We start from the raw sequence: 14461 nt of genomic DNA on the forward strand, positions 1-14461 counted from the left end.
GTGAGAGAAGAGACTGGTCTGTATACAGCCATGCTCATTTATCACACTAAAGGTTCTGCTCAGTGTTTTCTGCTTCATATTGGCCTATTGACCTGTTATCAGATTAATTGATTTATTTATTTAAGTTCTGGCCTCTGGCCATTAACTGTGCATAGTGCCTCCCTTCTGCTCCCTTGCCCCCTGGCAGTAGATATTGTTTGACATGTTGTGAAGAATTAGACAGAACTGAAACAGTTGTACAGATCAGTAAATGCATCTTTCTTACAAATTTTTTAAGAGAGATATCAACAGCATCTTTGACGCTACAAGGAGAAATTGATGTCAGCAAACACTTGAATGTTTCAAAAGGGCACAGCAGAGCGTTTACTTTGAAACAAATATTTTGTCAGTGAACTGTCTTCAAATTGCAGATGCAGTTTACTTGATTTTTCTGTCAACGGCAACAGTTCATGCTCAAATGACCCCCAATTGTATTAGTATGACACCTCTCCTTAAATGCCTGCAGTTGATCTCAAAACCATCCATGCAGGACACTGCTGAGCATCTCTGTTACTTTCAAAGATTTGTAACTCCTAGCTTCTGTCTCCTGTATCTTTTTAGACATCAAGCAATGGTGTTCATTGCAAATACAAGGATCATCCCTATTTGTTACTTCAGAAAACCGTACTTGGTATCATTTCCCATCTTGCGTTTCTTTTTCCAGTGAGACATCCACTTTGTGTAGTGGTTGATTTTTCGTTACTGAACGCAGAGTGTCACAGTGGTGTTGTAAACATGCACCTCTAATTCATGCTGTTGAAATTTTTAAATTTTTTGCCTAACCAGTTTCAAATAAAAAGTCTCAGAAAATTCATCAGCTATGTTACAAAAAGGGCTCGTAAGCCTTTTATAACCTGGTAAACAAAATCTATTTCCTGGATTTATTATGTAGGTAAAACTGAATGTTTTTGTCTGTTTTCAGTGGTGCTATAACTTGATTAGCAAATACTTTATTAACAGTTCATTTTAAAATATTTTCACAGTATTCTTTTCCCCTGTAACTAAAACCATGTTTGTTGTCATAAAAGGGTTAAAATCCACTCTGAGTATTTACATTTCTTACATTCAAAAGTATATTTTTCTGATGCTTCTTTGAAGAAAATTGGATGTAGTTTGCTATAGAAAAACGAACCCTCCCAACTAATTGTTAATTGCTCAGAATATTGCAAAACTTAATGATACGTGGAAGACTTTAAGTATTAGCCATAAATCATGGGATTATGAATAAGTCTTTTTTGTCACAGGCTTGCTTACAGTCATTCCAAAACGTCTGCCATTAGGATGCAGCAAGGCAGCTGTCAGCTGTTTTCTTGTAATTAAACAGCCAATGAGCAGCTAATTAAGACATATGTGTATACAGAAATGGAAGTGGGTATTTTAATGAACTGTAGGAATCAATTCATTAAATGAAAATTTGTCAAAAGACCAAACATGAGATCAGCATTTCAACCCATGCTGCACTGGAGAAGGAGTCTGTGTGGTGAAATTTGTGACATCAGAGAATCACAACAGGATTTTTCCCCTTGGAAGCAGGAAGCTTAGACACAGACGTCTGTAGTACAGAGCCATTGAACAGTAAAGCGACTGGAACTATTAATAGACTGTGAGAACTGCTATTTACATTTCAAAGTTCTTTTTTAACAAGTTGTTATTCAAACTGACTTGCAGATGAAAAGTTCTTGCGCCCTTTTTTTCCAAACTTGATTTTTTGGCAGCATATGAAAAACCATATATTGTTTTGTATATAAATAGGAGTCTGAAATGTAGAGATGGCTTGTAATCTGCTCTTCACTTCTTCTGGCACTGTGTTAATACAGCAACATAAAAAGGGAGATGGGCAAAGCTCAATGACGCCTCATCAAAATCAGCTGCCTCTTCATCCTGACATCAGAAGGCGGCAGGGCTCCACACACTCACAAACACACTGATACCAGGGACCTTGGCTCAAGCCATGCCATCAGTCAGAGAGCAGTGTAACATGGTGACATCTTTTAGTGCAGGAACAGTTTTGTTGGTCTGTTTGATCAAGAGGGGTCCAATCTGCCTGTGGCCCATTATGCAATTGGATGAATGTCAAATGATGGTTGTTCTGAACATGCATGCAATTAAGAGTATGTGGCTCTGGCTGGTTTGCATAATGATTGAATGTATGCACGTGTACCACACATGCATACACCTCCTCCTTCCTGATGGAAAAATTACAGCTAGCTCTGTGCCTCTGGCAAAGGGGAAAAAATAGCACAACAACACAGTACAGTGTCTCTCCTTCACCTAATAGAAGAAAAAAAAGCAACTAGTAGGGAAACTGTATTTACTCACCAAAGGCACCTGTAAGAAGGGGCTTCGCCACGTATTTTCAGAATGATGTGAGATACCAAGGACCACCAAAAGGTTAGAAAAATCACAGGTAAATGTCAACAACATCGAAATTTTTTTGTGATTAAAAGCCTTCATTTGAATGAAGTTTAACCTTATTGTTACTGCCATCCCAAATCTCAAAATATTTCTGAGCTCTAGAAGAGTTCAGATTCACTTCTGAGATTTGAGGCAAGCTTTTTCTGCTTTAGGTAGTACTGATGTTTTCAGCATGCCCACTAATACTGCGTGGTTTGTCTTTAAAAGCACTTACCTCCATCTCTGATTTGTGAAATTGAAGAGTTTTTAAAGGCCCCAGTTTCAGGCAGCTCTGCTCTACTGAAAACTCAGCTTGGAGCTGTAACTTCGCTGATACATTGTACACTAAAATGTATTGAGCAGCTATGTCCCTAGGGAAAACCTGGAAGAAGCAAAAAGCTCAGTATTTTCTCCATTATGATACTAAAAATAATCCTGTTTGACAGGAATATTCTTAATAGAGAGAAATAGGCCTAATTGGCAATACAGACACAGTACAGGTCCCAGTAAAAAGAAAACGGAGGGATAGTTGAGGTTATTGGGCCAGTTTCAGCTTAGATATTGATAAAGCTGACTTACAGGATCTCAGCGGTGGCAGACGATGTAATGCAGTCATTCATCAATGAGCACGTCATTCAGGGCAACTGGTGAAGTGTTGAGAGAACTGAGTATCGTAAGGGACTGATAATGCAGAGATGCAGAACCTTGATCAGTAAATCATTGCTCATGCTGATACTTAATCCTGTTTTTCCAGTGAATTGCATTGTCCTTGCATGCACTGGAGTGACAGGCTCCACAAAAGATGTGAACAGAACTGGAAATTAAGCTGTCTACTTATCTAAGACCTGGTTCCTCCAGAGGGATCAATCATGTTGGAATGATACCTAGAAATTTCCTTGGTATTTTAGGTTTTCTTTAAGAAATGCACTGAGAGCTCAGTATGTGCACTGCTCTCAGTCTAAGTGACTTACCACCTCTCTATTGACAGACATTAGTTGAAGATCAGATAGAAACCAAGACCTTTTTTTATACTTCACCTTTGACCATTAAAGCTTAACCGATGAAGATTTTTTTCCCTCCTCAAAATATGGAGCATATGGCTTTAACTCAGCATTTTGTCATTCTCCTGTCTGCAGGAAATTTGCTAGGTAGTCTCTTACTTGTCATGCAGAAGTCCTTCTTGTTTATATCACCAAGTGTCTGGACAGAGTGTGCATGTGCTGAGGGACTCCAGAATACGGTCTTTAAATAAACAGAAGATTGGTAAAAGTCCAACTTTAATTAAAGGGTGCCCAGCCTTTCTGAGGAGGTATTTTCTTTGCAGCAGTGTTAATTAATCCATTATGTGGCAACATAAAACTAAAACACCGTGCTCACTGATCTCAGATGCCTCTTTAGAATGACTACACCTTCCCAGAATCCTTGTGAAGTAGGTATTACACACACCAGCTTATGTTTGGGCAGTCTGTGGCAAAAAGATGAAATAAACTTCAAAACAAGCAGCTGGCATAGTGATTAATAATGAGCACATTCTGGTGGAGAGAACTAAGTTGTATCTACTGCTCAGCCTTCCAGCGTTAATTTTTCTTTGGGGAAGGGTTTTCCATTCTAGTTGACTCAAAAGGAAAACAAGTACATAGAACTTGTTTCAGCTTCCCCCTTATCCTCTTACAAATCTAAACCCTGCCCTGAGTTGAATGAAAACTCAGTTGTCAGCATTGAACTATTAAAAATATATATATCTTATTCTTTATAGAGGGAACTGTTCAGTATCATGTGTATTTTTCAGCTCGTACATACACTGGTGAGACTGAACATCAGAGCCTGCTACTGTCATCTCTAAGAGCAGAAAAGTGTATCAGGTTGAACTAACTAGCTGTTGAATCCTTCTTGTTTTGGATATCCACGCTGACCAAGAAATGATAAGGAAACCTAGGTTTATAATTACCCCATTTGGAAATAATCAGTGTGCCGTACATTACATAGAATCTGTAAAAATCAGTGAAGAAATGTGCAATTTCTTTATATGCCATAACATCATTTTATTGTTTCCTACTCTTTACTGGTTTTTGTTTGTTTCCAGGGAAAAAAAAAACCTCTTAACTTCCTTTAGTGACTATAGTGCACTTGAACTTCATTTCCAGTTAGGTATGCTACCTCTCAGAGTTTTTATTCGCTCCATTAGTTAACAGCTTCTTGACTTGTACTTTGCAATGCAATCACAGGGCTTTTTCAGAAGGAGTCAGCAAAGCAATGCTACGTACTCCTGTCCTCGTCAGAAGAACTGTTTGATTGACCGAACCAGTAGAAACCGCTGCCAACACTGTCGATTACAGAAATGCCTTGCTGTGGGGATGTCTCGAGATGGTAAGCTCTGCTAAATCCCAGTTTAAATGCAAAAAGAAAAAGTAAAACAATACTGAGTATACTGTGTATTCACCTGAAATAACAAAGGATTTAAAAGTTACTGTGCATCAAGCTGATTGTTGAGATCAGAGTGGTTTTTGTGTTGAATATTTAGATAAATACATATAAATTAGGGGATGTATGAAGTTCCTGTTGGTTGGTTTTCTGCTCCTCTGTTGTAGTTCACAGCTGAGTGCTTTGTCTTTGGTCACTTGAAGATGCAGTTTCTATTCTGATGTTAATACTTCCTCTCTGTATTCCTTCCAATTTGTGACATCCTGTAGCTGCAAGTAACATCGCTATATTGATAGGGACCGGAACTGTTTAACAGTTTACACAGAAGTTAAATGTGTATAAAATGAATAATGGAAAAAATACAAAGAGAAAATAAGTGTTTTTTCAAGCCCATGCTGTGGTATGCTTTTTTGTCAATGATAGATTTCTGAAGAAAGTGTGTTCCAGTGCTATTAATATTGAGCTCAAAGTTATGCCTAGTGTAATGACAAAATCCACCTATCAGTAAAATGGAAGCGTATAGAACTCTTATTAGAACTGGATTTGCAGCTGATATCAGTATACCTCCTCCAAAGATGTAATGAAGTTGCCATCACTTACCCAATTTGAAGGTTGAATTCAAGTGTTCTTGCCTGTATTTGACAGCAGTGTTGCATGTTGTATGCATACCTGAGGCCTGAAGAAGGAGATAAGTTTTCAGGTTACATTTACTTCGTAAATTACATGGTCTTATTTTTTTATTGGGCATGAAACTAAAAACCTGAAACGGTACTGACTAGTACTAGTAATGACTAGTTCCTGGAGTATGTTTGCTTTTCTGTAAAAGAATATAAGGTGCAAGCCATCTTCTTAAACTATGAGGCTTTTACAGCTGACACTGGTCCCAGAAATCGTGTAATGTATTCTTAGGAACTCTTAGGAATTATGAATATGCAGCTGGTAGTAATTGAACAGTTCATCTCTCCTCTTTCCTAGGTGGGATTTGAATGCACAAGATATGCACAGTCAATACAGTGGATATAAAAGAAAATCTTTTAGGCACAGAAGTGGAAAGCTAATGAATTAAGCTGAAATAGTAACTTCAAACGGTCGTCTTCAGTAGCATGCTAAGTACATGGAAAGAGTACGTGATGCTGCTGTGTTACCTGTAATTGACAGGAACGATTCTTAGGTCTACCCATTTTGCTGATTTACATTTTATATTCTGCCCTTCAGTGTAGTATTAAAGACCCAAGACAAAATTCACTACTGGAGTAATAGAAATGAAACGTTTTGTTTTTGCATTTCAGCTGTGAAGTTTGGTCGAATGTCAAAAAAGCAGAGGGACAGCCTGTATGCGGAGGTGCAGAAACATCGAATGCAGCAGCAGCAGCGAGATCATCAGCAGCAGCCAGGAGAGGCAGAACCACTAACACCAACGTACAATATCACCACCAATGGGTTAACAGAGCTACACGACGACCTCAGTAATTACATTGATGGGCATACCCCTGAAGGTAGCAAAGCAGACTCTGCAGTTAGCAGCTTCTACTTAGACATACAACCTTCTCCAGATCAGTCGGGTCTTGATATTAATGGAATCAAACCAGAACCAATATGTGACTACACACCAGCATCGGGCTTCTTCCCTTATTGTTCTTTTACAAATGGGGAGACCTCTCCAACTGTGTCCATGGCAGAATTAGGTAATGAGAGAGAAAAACTTCCATTGTAATTGTCTTGATAGTACCCCTTGGATTAAACTGACACATTTAGCCAGGTGATAGCGAGAATGCTGCTTCAAAACAGCTGTGAGCATGTATGGGCATTCTTCTGTGAAGTGCACAATACCCTAATTAATTGTGGTACGTGGTTGAACACATTACAGAAGTGGACTAGAAGTCACATAAGCTTGTACTAGATCAGGTCTAGTAACGTTGCTTTTGTTTTCAGTTCATATAATAGAATGTTCTGAATACTTATTAACAAGATAATCTGTTGTGCTGAGGAAATGGAATATTTCTTTATTTATGATTTTTTTTTTAACATTTAATCTTTTTTTATTAGCTTAATTCTCTGTTTCTTAACAAAAAGTTACGTGGACTATCTTTTTCTGCTCTTTATCTGTACCTGGGGAATGTGGAACCAAAACATCGGTCTAATCGGAGGGCAGTTCGCCTTTCCAGTGGCTGAAGAGAATCTAGCTCCAGACTTGAGAAAAAATTTCCATGTAGCATGTTTTGACAGCTTCCCTAAGATCCATATAATGACCACATTAATTAGCACATTTTTCTTTAAACCTTTCCCTCAGTGATTATAGGAAGGCTGAATTCCATTACGAGGACTTGTTAGCATCCGGGTCTTAAGTTAGAGAGCACTGTGTCAAGTGGTCATAAGCAAACTGAAACAGGACGTAAGAGAAATGGCTTTAAGATTCTAGTATTTATATAAGCAATCAGGAGTTTAAAACATTTGTTTTGCTTAAATGACATTTTTTGGCTACATATTTCATTATTAAAACAACCTAAAAATTGAAAAATTGTCTATTTCAAGATAAAGTTTGTCTCTTTTGTTGTTGGTTTTAATTAGAGGCAGGTATTTGATGAGAAATTCTGCTTTAGTTTATGTTCCTTTTGAGAATTTTTGCAGAGAGGAAGGGACAAGATTTTTCATGTCCTTATGTTGCAGAATGCAGTTCTCTGCAATAGTATATGTTGTGACAGCCAAAAACATTGCATCTCACTTGAGTTCAAATACCTTCAGTAACAGATGAAGTAAAACCGAAAAGAAAAAAAAATAAGATAAAAGCTACGCTTACAGTTTTGTCTCAATAAGTGATTGTTAATATTCTCATGGGAATTACTAAAAGATGAACATTAATAGTACAGAAAAAAAGAGAAGGCTTCTCCTTCTTAGGCCAGGTATTCAGTCTGGAGCACTAGTGTAAGATAAGTTTGTCATATTCCTTACCCTCATTTACACAGTGCTTGCATTTAAACCCTATGGAACGTGATTTGGGTGCCCAGCATTGACATTGCCAAACAGCCTCTGAAGAATGTTTGTCTGCTAGACTGAGGTTTCAATTTAGGAAGGTGGGGCTGTTCAATGAAAGTATTTAAGTGTGTGTGCTTAAATACAGTCCAGAACTGAGGCTGAGGTTAGTGAATAACATGGTAATATTTTACTTTCTGTATCCTTCAAGGGCAAAGGAATAATGCTGTCAGATGCTGACAGTGAGAAAAATAAATGTTTAAGTACACACTGGTAAACAAATATTGCACTTCAGTGCTATACACCCATGTTCGTGATCACCAGTCTTACTCAGCTTCCACAAGTAGTGGGACACCACCCACTAGATCAGGGTGCTCAAAACTCCATCCAGCTTGGCCTTGAGCACTTCTAGGGACGGGGCATCCACAGTTTCTTCCTAATATCTAATCTAAACCTATCCTCTTTTTAGTTTAAAGTCATTACCCCTTGTCCTGTCACTCCCAGATAGAGTCCCTTATCTGCCCGCTACGCCCACCTCTTTCTCTGCAGGGCTGCTCTCAACTCCACTCATCACCCAGTCTGAACTGATGTTTTGGGATTGCCCCCACTCAGATGCAGGATCCTGCACTTGTGGCTTTAAGCTTTCCCTTTCAGTGGTGGTCTAATCTGCAGAAGTACCAACTGCAGAGACAAGTCTACTTGTCGTGTGCCAAAATATGAGACGAGACACATACAAAGAAAAATAAAAGACTTTTAAGACTGAATATTAATTCATAGCATAATTCTGAGCCCAGGTTTCAAAGCTGGCTTTTTTTTTTTTTTTTTTTTTTTTTTAACTAAAAGCAGCAAGACCACTTACTGAGTTTACAGCAGCTTGAATGATCCCAGGTTTCACTGAGTTTTGACTTTATCTCTCAAGCTTTTTTATCTTGCAAGCTTTCTTTTGAAGAAACTGCCATCCAGGAAGTAAGTTTGTCCCAGATACAGTATTCTTCATTCAAAAATAAATTAAAGTTCACCAAAGCATCTTACAAACTAGTGAAAGGATTCTGCTTTGTGTAACTATTAAAATCTCAGAGCTGCATTGTGAGAGTGAGTGTGTGTGTGTGTACAGAGTGCCCTCTAATGGCTGCACTGGGCCCATTACGAGCTAGGCAAGGTATGTTAAGATCCAGAATTGTTTTGTTTACTGCAGTATTAGCAGTTTGCATTAATTTATTTTTAAGGAAAAAAAAATCCAAGGAGATATTAAATTAAAGCATTTCTTCTAACACCTAAGCTTTCCTGTGGCTCCCAGTTGCAACTGGAATATGTTCATTTTCTCATGTCTGAAGGTATAGCTTTTCATTTTTAATGTGTGTAACTTTCTGGTCTTTCTTTTAGAACATCTTGCACAGAATATTTCCAAGTCTCACATGGAAACTTGCCAGTACTTGAGAGAGGAGCTACAGCAGATAACATGGCAGACTTTTCTGCAGGAAGAAATTGAGAACTATCAGAACAAGGTATAAAAGCATGCCAAACAGTGGCATGCTTTTTTAAAGCATGGTATTTCCATAACACGCTGCAAAATTCACTTTTTCACTGCTTTCTGTTCACTATCAGGAATATACATTTATGTGTGTTTTCAGGACAAAAATGAAACAAAAAACATGCTAGAATCAAGATGAGCAGGATGGTTGCAATTTGGTTTGTGATTTTGCATTTATGATTTTAACCATAAATATGAGGAAATGTAAAGCTCTGGAAATATATTTGTCTGTAATTGATAAAATTGGATAAGAAACTAGAGAACTTTTTTTCACTCCAACATGGCATGTTATTTACTGTTGTTACACTGTAATCTCCCTAATCATTCCCACTTCCCCCCTCCCCCAACAACAACAGCAACAGCAAACTAGTTTGAAGCACCAGGTTGTAACTGTAGAGTCCTTTACAGCTGACCTGTGAAATACTGATCAATACCAGGACATGCATCAGTCTTACTTTGTTTCCATTCCTATCTGGTAATTGAAAACCTGAATAGGAGCCAGTCAAAAAGCCATTGGCTTGTTTGACACTTTATAATTTTGCATGGTGCATTTTGTTTTGATATTAAAAACTCAGAACTCAGATTTCCTGCCTTCGGTGCCTGGTTGTATCCCTGATTCATTCTACAGTTGTCACAGTGTTTCAGTTTCACCTGTAGAACAGCAGCAGAGCGCTGCCATGCCTCCAGTAGGTACTACACGATTTATTCAGTGCTTGTATTTCCATTGTGCCTTCCATCCACGCACTACTGCCAAGTGGCTACTTTTGGAAAACTATCTTGAGAAGCACTATTAAAGCACACTTCTGAATATTTTTTTTTCATTTCCACCAAAAGAAAATTACTTAACCTTTAAGAATATTTTTTCCACTTGTTAGGTACTCTCATTCTGAATTATTATTAACATCTGAGAAGAACACTAATTGCATGCCTTCTTTGTTATTAACAAGATGATCTTCATATATGTATACTTTATATGTATCCTTATGAAGACCAGCTTGTTAGATAATTTACATTCAGGACAAAAAAGAGAGGTTGATAGGAAAAATGTGATTGTGCACTGCTAGCATAAGTTGGTATTTTCTCTCGATGCAGTAAGTAGAATTACCACTGAAATCACCAGCATCATTATACTTAGATTTTTTTGGCTTATGACATAAAAATATGCAACCTGGATCTCTCTGCCATCACTGAAGAAGTTCTACATGCTTGCATTTTCACTCATCCTCATGAGGCTTTGTCTTTGAGACTAACGGCCCTTTTCGTACAAGCAGACTGTAGCCAGGACTGCTGAAGAGCATTTGCTCTGCTTAGTTTTTGAGCTAAGTCTTATTTTATGACAATGAGCTTTCCAAACTTTAATTAGTAACTTTTCAATTTTTCTTCTCTCTCAAACAGCAAAGGGAGGTAATGTGGCAATTATGCGCAGTCAAAATAACAGAAGCTATACAGTATGTAGTGGAATTTGCCAAACGCATTGATGGCTTTATGGAGCTGTGTCAAAATGATCAAATTGTGCTTTTAAAAGCAGGTATGTGGGTGAATTTTAAGGTCTACTTCTATTAGTTTTGACTGAGGACAGTGCTACCTATATAGAGTGATTATGTATATATATAAGTATATATATACATATGTTGAATGGTGATTTAAAATAATAAAATAAAGAAACCTCTATGTCTTTGTTTGAAGTAATACACTTTCTTAGTTTCTCTGGATGCAACACGTTCCACCTAATGGAAAGTGTCCTTGCTCGTGGCAGGGAGGCTGGAACTTGATGATCTTTATGATCTCTTCCACCTCAGACCATTCTGTGATTCTATGATAAGTTCAAGTCTGCATATGAAATTTTCATTGTGAACTACAGGAGCAATTAAGTGTGAAAGAATGAAAACATTGGATTCAGGTTTTCTTTATTAGGCGTATGAATAGTGAATAATATATTTCAAGTTAAAGTCCAGATTGTTCTATGCAAGATACTTTAGAAGGAATGCAGTTTACAAATATTGAACAAAGCTGTCAGAGCTTCATGAGTAAAGATCTAAATGAACTGCTTTGACTTCAGAGACTTCATTATCCTAATAAAAATATTTATTAGCATTAACTAAGTTACTTTAGCAAAAACTTGTAAAGGAGTTTATGGGAAATAATTACACTGTAAAATCAAATTATTCTTTGTTATACCACAGAAACCTACTGCCCTAGTCAGTCTGTGCTTCAGCAGAGCAGAGCACTAGGGAACTTTTATCTCACTTCTTGCAACTGAAGTCTCTCTACTTAAATAGTCAAACATACATTGTTTCTGTTTTAGGGTCTTTAGAGGTTGTGTTCATCAGAATGTGCCGTGCCTTTGACTCCCAGAACAACACAGTCTACTTTGATGGCAAGTATGCTAGCCCAGAGGTTTTCAAGTCCTTAGGTAAGGAAATACCAAGTGTTGTATTTTAAAACCACACAAAGAAACAATAAGGTAGAAAAGCACGAGGACAGCTGCCTTGAAAAAAATAGAGACTGTAGTATTCAAATAAAAAAACAGTTAAAAAGTTCAAACTGCTTATTTTGTAAATAATTCTGCCAGCTGTGTTTGAGGCCAAGCTGATTTCAGGAGTTAGAACACCTTAGCTCCTTGCAATGCAGGACTATTGGTATTGAAATCCAGCACTTTCCTTACTTAGATCAGGGTAGAGCAGCTTGGAGATGCTCGTAAACAACAGAAGCCCAGATGTCTTAACTCATGTAAAGCTTGATGTATCCAGTTGAAAAGGAAGAGAAACTTTAAATTTAATTTCAGATATACTGACAGTACTGCTCTGAATATGCAAAATCTAGTTATTTGCAGGTAAAATACTGAAATACTCTTAATTCTTTTTCTTTTTTAATTAAACCATTGTTTACCTTTTTATTTCTTCTTTTCTGCATACTTATGCTAATTTTAAAAGGAAGAATTTAATTGGGTATGGATTTGGTACGTAAGCCATTCTGGAGGGCAGTGAAAAATGACAGTAGCAATATGGCAGTGAAGAAAGCCATACAATTACTGAAGTACTCTCTGCCTTTTCAAAACACCTCAAAATATTTGACTAGAAAGAGTATTAAAATAGAATTGTTTCTACTCAGAAACAATTCAGAGAATGCAGTATCAGATATGGGCTTCTATCTGCTAGTAGTTGCAATGAAACCTAACTTTCAGCTGCTACTGAGTACACTCAGAAATTTAAGCTGAGCTGGGGGCTGAGATCTGCAGAGGAGAACCCTATTCCAAAGAGGTTGCAATCCTTTCAAAGCAAGGCACAGCTTTTGTGTAATGGATAACAGCATGTGTAACAGCAGCAGTAACCTGACTTACACCTGTGTGAGCAAGAGAATGGATGAAAGGAGGCACAGTTCTTCTGCATGAAAAACTTTCAGACCTTCACTTCTCCTTTTGCTCCTGCATGTACCTTGTATGCCTCTTCCCCCTCCCTCTTCTGTGTGCTCAGTATTCATAAAATCGGCATTTTTCAAGTATACATTTCAAACATCCAGTCCACAGTAACACGAGAAAGTTTCATGGAGAAAGGCAACAAAGCCAAAACAGCGTTGAGCTTGAAAATGGCTTGGTTTTCATCTATATTTACCCCAAAAGCACAGAAAAGACGCAATGCACAAAACCTTCAAAGTACTAGGTACCAGGATGTGATAGCTGGGGACCTGTGGGAATGGGGTGAAGTTCAAGCCTAACTGAGATCTCATCAGTCCTCAAGGGGAAAAGCATTTACCTATCAAGTATTTTACATCCATTTTTCACCTAAATCAGCAACTGTGTAGTTTTGAAGTAATTTCAAACAGTTTGGCATGAGCTGTACCTTCTTTTTGGCAGGTTGTGAAGACTTCATTAGTTTTGTGTTTGAATTTGGAAAAAGTTTATGTTCTATGCACCTGACAGAAGATGAGATAGCTTTGTTTTCTGCATTTGTTTTAATGTCAGCAGGTAAGAGACAGAGTATTTATTCTAGGTTTCTATGGCAGAGTTCACTTTCATTTTAATGTATTCCTAAATAGTACTGCTATCACACAGTATGAAATGTCCACCTCTTTTTGGTCCAGTGCCAGCTCAGAGCTGTTAAGCAGGGTTGCTGTTTTAGCAAGGAACAAATGTATGGAGGTGGTTGCATACCATGGTAGCTCAGGTATCTGTCACCTTTGTGAAACTAGGTATGGGAATGATGGCGCCAGACATACAAGAGTCAGCCTGGGTCTGCTATAGCCATGAATAAAGTAGCTTCATCTCAAACAGATTCACACTGTGCTCCAGGTACTGGGAAGGCTTATCGGGTTGGGCGAAACAAGATATTAGTGCCGAAATTCCGTTTGTGTCTGACATAATACCCAAGGAAAAATATAGTTTTAAACCATCATAGGAATAAATGCTGGAGGAATCTGTTACAACAGAGTTTTACTACATCATAAATACGTTCTCATGCTGGTTGCCATGCTGCAAATATGTTTGCCTTGTCTCTTAGTATTTAAGCCACAGAATCCCTTAGTTCTGCCACAGATGTAGTACCTAATACTCCTTTTCTGCTAGAAGTTTAGGAGCACTTTTTTAATAGCTGAATATTTGTTCTGATTTTTTTGTATGCCACTGTAGATCTTAGTAAGAAGATCCACACCAACTACTTGTTCATTATGTGATCCATGCATTTCTCACTAAAAGGGGGCTAGCTTCATTTTGTAAATATCCTGCATTTTAAAGAACTTATTAGCAAATAATTAATGAATCTTACTCAGATATGCTGCAATCTTCTTATTGAGGGTTGTAAAACTGTTGAAGTGGAAGGAAGGTTGCAAATAGGAAAAATGAACAGACTATTTCCTGATGCACCGTGACTGATGTGTGCACTACTAGAGGTGTTAACTTCATTTGTATTTAGATCGTTCATGGCTTCAGGAGAAGGTAAAAATTGAAAAACTCCAACAGAAGATCCAGCTAGCACTTCAGCATGTCCTACAGAAGAACCACCGAGAAGATGGAATTCTAACAAAGGTACAAATCATATTGTGCCATCTCATGTGACTGTGAAAGCACACTTTCTTATAAATAGTGTAAAAGCTTCTGTGCAGTATTTTTTT

The 14461-nt window shown here is 37.7% G+C and overlaps 1 protein-coding gene and 1 long non-coding RNA gene across 3 annotated transcripts in view; one reads left to right on the plus strand and one right to left on the minus strand.

Annotated features, from left to right (window-relative positions):
• RORA (RAR related orphan receptor A) overlaps nucleotides 1–14461 on the plus strand; it is a 71039-nt gene that overhangs the window by 45117 nt on the left and 11461 nt on the right. The window contains exons 3-9 of one of the 2 annotated variants that reach the window (XM_042875800.1): nucleotides 4659–4800; nucleotides 6144–6539; nucleotides 9208–9329; nucleotides 10751–10883; nucleotides 11661–11768; nucleotides 13209–13319; nucleotides 14263–14375. In XM_042875800.1, the coding sequence (XP_042731734.1) occupies nucleotides 4659–4800; nucleotides 6144–6539; nucleotides 9208–9329; nucleotides 10751–10883; nucleotides 11661–11768; nucleotides 13209–13319; nucleotides 14263–14375 (1125 nt within the window). The remainder of the gene's footprint in view (nucleotides 1–4658; nucleotides 4801–6143; nucleotides 6540–9207; nucleotides 9330–10750; nucleotides 10884–11660; nucleotides 11769–13208; nucleotides 13320–14262; nucleotides 14376–14461) is intronic. The other variant, XM_042875801.1, reaches the window with a different exon arrangement.
• Nucleotides 1–14461, minus strand: part of LOC122182480 — a 48978-nt gene that overhangs the window by 20273 nt on the left and 14244 nt on the right. Inside the window, exon 3 of the long non-coding RNA XR_006179817.1 lies at nucleotides 5455–5530. This is a non-coding gene — a long non-coding RNA (uncharacterized LOC122182480). The remainder of the gene's footprint in view (nucleotides 1–5454; nucleotides 5531–14461) is intronic.

Source organism: Lagopus leucura, unplaced genomic scaffold (genome assembly GCF_019238085.1).
Source record: "Lagopus leucura isolate 7727_CA_CO unplaced genomic scaffold, USGS_WTPT01 Super-Scaffold_100015, whole genome shotgun sequence".
Lineage (NCBI taxonomy): Eukaryota > Metazoa > Chordata > Aves > Galliformes > Phasianidae > Lagopus > Lagopus leucura.